This window comes from Ylistrum balloti, unplaced genomic scaffold, assembly GCF_031769215.1.
Source record: "Ylistrum balloti isolate Yb309-2 unplaced genomic scaffold, AGI_CSIRO_Ybal_v1 Utg369890, whole genome shotgun sequence".
NCBI classification, from domain to species: Eukaryota; Metazoa; Mollusca; class Bivalvia; order Pectinida; family Pectinidae; genus Ylistrum; species Ylistrum balloti.
This window is the reverse complement of record NW_026782023.1, coordinates 560,238-569,601: the sequence shown is the minus strand read 5'-3', so window position 1 is coordinate 569,601 and position 9,364 is coordinate 560,238. Positions and strand designations below refer to the sequence as shown.

Here is a 9,364-nt window from a genome sequence, read left to right as displayed (position 1 = left end):
TTGTATTAATATCGCTAAGAACACAAAATGCGTCACAGCTAATATTTATAAAGCTAGATAATGGATAGAAATATCATAAATCATTGATAGTAACTACAGTAACTTTTGATAGTAACTATGGTAACGATTGATAGTTACTATGGTAACGATTGATAGTAACTATGGTAACTTTTTATTATAACTAAGGTTAGCTATAATTATAACTGACGTCCTCGATACTCCAGAGGTTACGATCATTTTCGCTCTCTGCACTCCTGGAACATGTCATGTCAAAATTGAAGGCACGAGTGTAGCAATTTGATTGGTTCCAGGAAAACAACTGACCAATCACCGGCTAGCAAAAAGGATCAAACTGGTTTGTCCACAAGATGACGCACATGAATCTGTAATTCTGCCGTGACCTATTCCAGGGGCACAGAGAGCGACAGTGATTGTAATCCTTGGAGTATTGAGGATGAGTTAACCATTGTCAGTAAAAACATTAACCAATTTTCTCTCATATCCCGCCATGTAAGATAGCTATGTAAGAAATTTCTATCTTACATGGGCAAACACGTTCGCGGAGTAATCTGTGTTCAGGGGAGACAACTTTTACAGCATCCGAAAATCCCTTGTACAAAAAATGACCGACAACCATGTACCCGATACCTTGCAGGTTTATGTCACGGGTCATAAAACACACAGTCGCTGAATAATTACAGGACACTGAATGACAGACAGAAGTACATGATTTCCAATATGTTGTCAAACACAAAAAGCTCTGAATTAATTCCATCAAACCGAACACCATCCTCTGCCACCATTTAATCAACTTCAACAGTTACTAGGCCTACATCTGATGTCACAGTGTGTTTACCATCGTCATCACAACAAGAAAACACGGTTAACACCTAAAATCCTGTATCACAGAAACAATCTGAAACTCGAATCGAATCCTTGTTTGCTGGTTCTCACATTGAAAATTGCCAAATCACCGTAAATATCACAAATATTCCACCACCCAAACGTCGTCGAATCATGGTGATCGAGAGCGACAGCGACTCGGAATAGGAGATCGTGTGACGTCACGCTTTGAATTTATGAATGGAATTCCTTTGACTATGGTGACGTCATGTCAGCGTCACAGTATTTTGAAAAAATGTTAAAACAGTAAAAATATACATTGATATATTTCTTAAAATGATCAAATATGTGATTTTGATGATAAAACTATATGTTGAATTATAAAAATCCGTTCCTTGTTGATTTCTTTGAAGCATTTGACGGAACAATTTCTTTTCGCGGATGTTTACTTACACATACTATATAATCACACAGAGATCATTTTTGCTTTTTTTTCATCTGCGAATAATATATTCATCCTGCAATATACCGAAAAATGGTTTGAAATTTGACGGCAAACTGTAAGTTTTCAAAATATGGGTATGATCGTTAAGAATATCCAGTTCGTTTTTTATAAAAAAAAACACCTCGGATTAAAAAAATGAAAAAAATGAAGATATTGGCCGACCGACAGTCCTTTTCCCAAAATTTTGGTAAAGATATGAGAGAAAAAGACTCTTATAATCCGTATCTCCTTATTTTTTTTCTAAATTGTCTTCAACACGAAAATGAAAATGTACCATACGACATGTCAATTGATTACAGTTGTTTTTAAGTTTGTTTGTACAATATTCACTGACCAATATATTGTATCTGTTTCACAGGAAACCATTGATGAAGTGATCCTAACAGCAGCGCAACCATGAGTAAGGAAGGGGAGGTTATCCCCCTCGCGGGCCCGGGGAGTAAAATCATCGCCCTGGCACCTCCTTTGCGAAAACATTTCCCTCGTGAGGGCAAGGCCGTAATCGTCGACTTTTCAACAAACAGTCTAAAACAACTGCCTATCGAAATATGGAAATGCGAGGAAATTATGCTCAACGCCACAAAATTTCTTGCAGAAAATAACCGTCTTAAGAAACTTCCAAAGACCATCTGTGACCTGGAAGTATTAACATTTATTGACTTGCGCAATAACGCACTTACCGCCGTTCCCGGTACCATCTTCAAAATCAAAACATTAGAGATTCTAGATTTGACCAACAATGCTGTAAAAAGTCTCCCTGCTACTATCAATAAAGCACAGTCCATGCACACGCTCCACGCGTCCAACAATAAGATCAAAGCACTTCCGAAGACCATTAACAAGTGCCCCGCATTGACACATCTAGATGTCTCCTACAACGTCATCCGATCCATCAAGAAGACTGTGTATGAGCTGGGTGCTCACATTATACTCAAACAGAACAAACTCGTGGATCTCCCTGATGCTAGTGTCAAGGCTCCGGCTCTTAAGTCCCTCGACGTGTCATACAACCAGATTTCCATGATTCCGGACAATATACACATGGTCACCACTCTGACGTGGCTTGATTTGTCACATAATGAGCTGGCAGATATTCCTCGCGAGCTGGGATTCCTTAAATATCTCAGCTTTTTAGACATTTCCTACAACAAGATTGTGTCTTTACCAGAAGAGATGGTAAGCTTGCAATATGCTCTGACGACACTCAAGGCGTCCCAGAACCAGATCCGAGCCCTTCCCGAGGACATTCATAAACTACAAAGGCTGACGATTCTTGAGGTGGCAGACAATCAAATAGAGAACTTACCACCTAAGTTTTACGACCTCAAGGGTCTTAAAACTGTAGATTTATCCGGCAACAAACTTTCGACTGCTGTAGGTATAACTAAACTGAAAGCGGCCGAGACGGTGAAGATTGCCCGCAATGCTATTACTACACTTCCCGAAGATCTGCCTACCATGAAATGCCTTGTTTCATTGGACGTGTCTGGTAACCATCTCAAGGTCTTGCCGGAGAATATATGCCGCGTGACGTCATTAAAGGACCTGGCGGCCGCAGATAACAAGATAAGCGCTATTCCGGAATCCCTTGGTGACAACCAGCTCCTCAGGGATGTGGACCTCAGCCGGAATCGGATTCAAGGACTTCCACAGGACCTCAAAAAGCTACGGAGCCTGGAAAGTTTGAAAATAGGAAATAACCAGATTTCAGCTTTACCAAAGACGTTGGACGTTCTTAAATTTCTCCGAACGCTGGATGTCAGTGGAAACTCTCTTACGGAAATACAACTGCCAAAAGCTATTACACATCTTAATATATCGCAAAACCCTGTGTTTTTACCAGCTCAGGATCCCAAATCAGTACTCGTACAGCTTGGTGAGAGAACATACGCCAAACAGATCACCTTCCTGGACCTGTCCAGTATTAAACTCGAGGAAGTTCCTCCAAGTATTGGTCACATGAAGTTGCTTCGGACCCTCAAGCTAGCCCACAATCTCATCAAGGCGATTCCCGAGTTCTTGTGTCGTCTGCGTTGCCTCGAAGAGTTTGATCTATGTAATAATGAAATATCTGAAGTACCAGACACCATAAAGAATTTGCAGAATCTAAAGCGTTTGGACGTGTCTCAAAACAAGGTAGGAGAATTTTCAGATGGCATGACAAGACTTCATCAACTGGAGTTTCTCAATATATGTTATAACAATATAGTCAGTCTACCAGAAGACTTTGGAGAGTTACATAAACTCATCTATCTGGACCTGTCCAACAACGAGCTGATGGGACTGCCGGAGGATCGCTGGGATGTTCTCGCTTCAATGACTGAGCTAAATGTCAATAAGAATCACATCAACATGGTGCCAGGCGATCTGCCCTATTTGTACCGGATCCGGATATTGAGAGCCGCCAATAATGACCTCACAAGTATTCCTAATGACGTAGGCAAGATGGCAAATCTGGAAATCCTTGACCTCTCCGATAATCTGCTGGAGTCCATTCCAGACTCAGTCTGCAAGTTGCCTGTACTTTCCGAATTAGATATATCTGATAATAAGCTGAAAGATTTACCTAAACGGTTAGACAGCCTCAAACAACACTGCAATGTCAACGCTGACAAGCAGTCTGCGTACAAGGCGCGGGAACCACCAGACATGCTTCAGACAGGGGAGGCACAGACAGACGACGACGGCCCAGGAGGCAAGAAAAACAACCAAATCAAATCAGACGACTAAACAGTGTAGGCAACGTGTCTTTAAAAACAGATCCAACGTGCACGAGATTTGGACCGTTGGTTTTAGTCTGACCGCTCGTTATACACACTGGCTGGATGACGGAGTGCGGCTGGATTGGACCTGCAATCAGATTTAGTAAAAAAATCCGACAAAAAGTGCAAAACACACGTCAACTTTACTGGTACTGGCAAAAAAGGGTATCCATTTTGGTGGTACACGTTAAATTCAGTGTTATGCGTTCACACATACAGACAAAAATAGACTTAGTTCACAATCCGTGCTTAAAGCAAGGATCTTAAAGGACACTCAACACGGTATTTACAATACGGAGTAGACATCCAATATAATATTTATAATTAATTTACAATTATAAATAAGGGGACATTAAGTCCGTTACTTGTAATACGGAGGAGACATTCAGTCTGTTATTTATAATACAGAGGGGACATCCAGTCCGTTATTTGTGATACGGAGGATACATTCAGTCCGTTATATATGATACGGAGGAGACATCTATTGCAGTATTTATAATACGGAGGGGACATCCAGTCCGTTACTTGTGACACGGATGAGACATCTATTACAGTATTTATAATGCGGAGGGGACATCCAGTCCGTTATTCATAATGTTGACATGTACATTTAGTGAAAATGACGTCAAAACCAACGAGGCAGTTCGTAAGAGTAGCATCCAGTTCGAATTAAGGGATGCAATTTCGACCACACGTGCTTCTCTGAACTACAGTGACTCAAAAATCGTAGCCAGGGAAGAACATTGATTTTCATTTAATATTTGTTAATGCGCCTTAATCTACGTATAATTTTTTTATTCTTAATTTTATATCAGATATTGGTGTGGCCTTAAACATTTTGTTGACGGTTATCGAAAGTTTTTGGCGCTGTTGACTTTTAAAAATGCACTTGTAGTTCTAAATATAGCTGGCACATCCTCCTGTTCTTGCTGTCATGGTTACGGATTCTACCTATAAGTGTATCTTTCCTGTAGGTCGGGCACAGGATTTGGTTCTCAAGTATTGAACTGAAGTTGCACATACATTTATCATTTTATACAATCAAAACAAGCGTAATTCTGATCAAAATAATGACGCTCGGTGCTTACCGAAACAGTCAAATCATATGAAATAATTATTCAACTAAGCTCAGATACTGTAAAGTCATTAATTTTCGTGGGGATTTATTTTCATTAACTTGGTGGGTACTTTAAATCTACGAATTAATGTCCAAGATTTTTTAAAATGAGCATATTACGTAGATTTATTGAACTGTATTTATCCACGAAAATAAGTGGGCACGCTTTTTAACGATATTACGAAAAATTGAGTCACGCGAAAATATTATTTTCAATATTTCAATCTGATGCAGTCAGATGTACGGATAAATAACGAAACAATTGGGACCAGTATGCATGCAAAGAGCTTAAGTGAATCAGGTCGGCTGAAGACATGCGCATTGTAGTTGTAGTGTCTCTGCGCATGGGAGCTGAGTCTGACCAATATTAATTCTGGTCTTGTTCGTGATTGAGGTCGCTTCACACGTATATAATATATACCGTTTGCGTTCGCCCTATACTCTTTATCTTTACAATTTTATTTTTACATTGTTTATATTTTTAAAATCAATCAAAACTTTTTACATCAACCTTACTAGAATAGCGCTCTAACTTATCATTTCTTAATGAAATCATGTATCAGTTGTGACGTCACTCCTCCCGAAACTGAAAAAAGATGGCGACAAACCATCAACAAAGTCATGTCAAGGGACTGAACGGCCGACAACTTTTCTTGTTTGTTTTATTAAATCTTACAACTATAAAGCTGTGTTGATTATCAATATCCATCAACTATCACGGGAAATCTAACAAGAGAGAACCGGAGAGCGCGATAGCTCAGTTACAGTACTGACCTACGTAAACCAAGGTGAAGGTCGGAGGTGCATGGTTCGATGCTCTCTACCCAAAACCGGAATGTGTTTCAAAAGAAACTGGATAACAGACTAGTCTGTGCTGACATGGTTGTGCCCTTTAACAAGGCGCCCTAATAGCGTTTGATGGCATGCGACGGACCTTCCGTACGTCTTTCGTTGAGGAATACATTAATTATCATAAGAAGACCATGCCTAAAAATAACACTGGCTGTTTCAAGGTGCGATAAACCCAATAGCAAAACCGTAGACTCAGTGACTCGTACAGACAACTGGATATTTTAGACTGATCAAACTTTTTTTACTAAATGTTTTTAGCAAAAGAGATGTATTTTTATGGCTGTCATGAAACGAACGATTGCTTCTATTAATCTTATTTTCAATGTCTTTCTTGCGTATATCTATAAAGATAACAAAGACAGGACTGATCCGAAAACTGCAACATTCTTTACAGAACAGAATACCAACACAGCAGATCTTTATGAGAACTGTTTTTTTTTCAAACGAGTCAAATTATATCTATTAAAAAAGCGATACGGGGACCCCTTTAGAGTGAAAGGGGAGAGTGACCAGGTTTTCCGGAAGGGTAAGCGTCTTCGTTTTATATAAATCTTGGTCCATCAAAGAAATTAATGTCACGACCCCAAAAGAGAATACGTCAAATAACACTTGATCCAAAAGGTATACTGTTGAGTATTAAAAACTTACAACTTCATATCGCATGAGGAAATATTGACGAGATGTCGGCTTCCATAGACACCTGGTGAGATGTCGGCTTCCGTAGACACCTGGTGAGATGTCGGCTTCCGTAGACTTCTGGTGACATGTCGGCTTCCGTAGACTTCTGGTGAGATGTCGGCTTCCGTAGACTTCTGGTGAGATGTCGGCTTCCGTAGACTTCTGGTGAGATGTCGGCTTCCGTAGACTTCTGGTGAGATGTCGGCTTCCGTAGACTTCTGGTGAGATGTCGGCTTCCGTAGACTACTGGTGAGATGTCGGCTTCCGTAGACTTCTGGTGAGATGTCGGCTTCCGTAGACTTCTGGTGATATGTCGGCTTCCGTAGACTTCTGGTGAGATGTCGGCCTCCGTAGACTTCTGGTGAGATGTCGGCTTCCGTAGACTTCTGGTGAGATGTCGGCTTCCGTAGACTTCTGGTGAGATGTCGGCTTCCGTAGACTTCTGGTGAGATGTCGGCTTTCGTAAACTTCTGGTGAGATTTCGGCTTCCGTAGACTTCTGGTGAGATGTCGGCTTCCATAGGCACCTGGTGAGATGTCAGCTTCCATAGACATCTGGTGAGATTTCAGCTTCCGTAGACATTTGGTGAGATGTCGGTTTCCGTAGACTTCTGGTGAGATGTCGGCTTCCGTAGACTTCTGGTGAGATGTCGGCTTCCGTAGACTTCTGGTGAGATGTCGGCTTCCGTAGACTTCTGGTGAGATGTCGGTTTCCGTAGACTTCTGGTGAGATGTCGGCTTCCGTAGACATTTGGTGAGATGTCGGTTTCCGTAGACTTCTGGTGAGATGTCGGCTTCCGTAGACATTTGGTGAGATGTCGGTTTCCGTAGACTTCTGGTGAGATGTCGGCTTCCGTAGACTTCTGGTGAGATGTCGGCTTCCGTAGACTTCTGGTGAGATGTCGGCTTCCGTAGACTTCTGGTGAGATGTCGGCTTTCGTAGACTTCTGGTGAGATTTCAGCTTCCGTAGACTTCTGGTGAGATGTCGGCTTCCGTAGACTTCTGGTGAGATGTCGGCTTCCGTAGACTTCTGGTGAGATGTCGGCTTCTATAGATTTCTGGTGTAAATATTACTATTGTTTCCAGCATCAACTTCCTTGTTTATGAACTTGACTTTCATAAATTACCGAATTACTACATCATAAACAATCTTATGAAGTCTTCAGAGTAATTTTAGAGCCTGAGAAGAACCTACACATGAAATTCGATAAACTCTAAAAAAAAAATCTGGAATAGCGATTAATTTCTATCACAATCTAAATCCACGATACCTGTTTTATCGATCAGCTCTGATATGGAAAATGAAATAGACATTATATTTTATTTGAGAACGACCCATCCATTGCTTCACATGAAACAGCATCATCAATGAGAGGGTGCAGGTCGCCCCCTCACGTCGCCAGGACACTGACGTCAGTAAGACGATACCCGGACACGGATTATCCTGTCAACCAACCAACTAACCAACCAATCAGCGATAACAAACTGTGAAACTGTGAAAATTCAAGATGGCCGTCAGTTTTTTTTCCCCAGAGATACAGATGGCAAACTTTGAGCATCTAAATCCAGCATGGCTCTCTGCTCAGTGTTAAAAAGAATTAGCATAAGAGGCCCTACTGATGAAGATATGACGTCCTCGCAAGTACTTTCCAAGAAAAAGCGAGAACAAACATTAATTGTCCGTGATACAAGATGAACGTTCATCCTTCTGCCAGATTGTTTTTGTTTGTCTATAACACAAGGACCAATGAAACAAGACACATTAAATTTCAGAGAGATCTATGAAGTGCTTCCCGGGCTCGAATTAATCGGTAATAGTAAATTCGATCGTCAAAATCCAAGATGGCTGCTTGTTGGGCGTATCATTTTTTTCAAAAACCGTTTCAAACCAAGTAGAAACTATTCGGTAACAAGAAGAACCCACATATTAGGTTTTTAGAAAGATCCATTCCATGTTTAACACACGACAAACTGAAAATCTAAGATGACCCTCCGTGAGTTACATTCATTGTAAGCACGGACTTGTTCTCGGCCCAATCGGCTGTCAAGCTTATCGCTATACCATCAGTACTGACAGAGTGAAAACAAAGGGCAGTAACTCTAGGAAAACATGCAAACACTGGATTTAGAAATCAATGGAATGTGCGCTGGATACGGAGAGTTGCGCAAGCACACAGAATAGGGTTCACCTGGGCATAGATATATATGCACCAAAGTATTTATTTTTAGGCGAGTCGATTGGTAGTATAAGGGGAGATTAATCCTACAATAGTATCCCTATCAGGTTACCGAAATCGAGCAACCTTTCCAACATCTCCATATACTTGGTTTCCTCCGAAATTATTGAGGTGATGTTTCCTTATATGGGCCAACTCGTTCTCGGTCACCCTTATTGCCATTTGCCTACCATCTGATAGACTGAAACGAAGGGAAGTAACTCTGAGAGATCAGAACATGGAAAGAACTGTGAGTCTTCACGGTTATCTGACTACAAAAACTTTCGGTGGTGAGAAGGGTTATTTTTTCTACTTTGAATGAAATCTTACTGAGAAGCTATTTCCGTGATACAGATGGTAGTTTTTGTGAGGAGTAGGTAACTAATTGAAC

General features: G+C 40.9%; 1 protein-coding gene across 1 annotated transcript; it reads left to right on the top strand.

Annotated features, from left to right (window-relative positions):
- The first annotated feature begins 1,744 nt into the window (after window positions 1-1,744).
- On the top strand, window positions 1,745-4,078 carry LOC132546451 (leucine-rich repeat protein SHOC-2-like). Its single transcript, XM_060210164.1, has one exon. It carries the CDS (start codon window positions 1,745-1,747, stop codon window positions 4,076-4,078), a length of 2,334 nt encoding a protein of 777 aa, XP_060066147.1.
- Window positions 4,079-9,364: the final 5,286 nt, after the last annotated feature.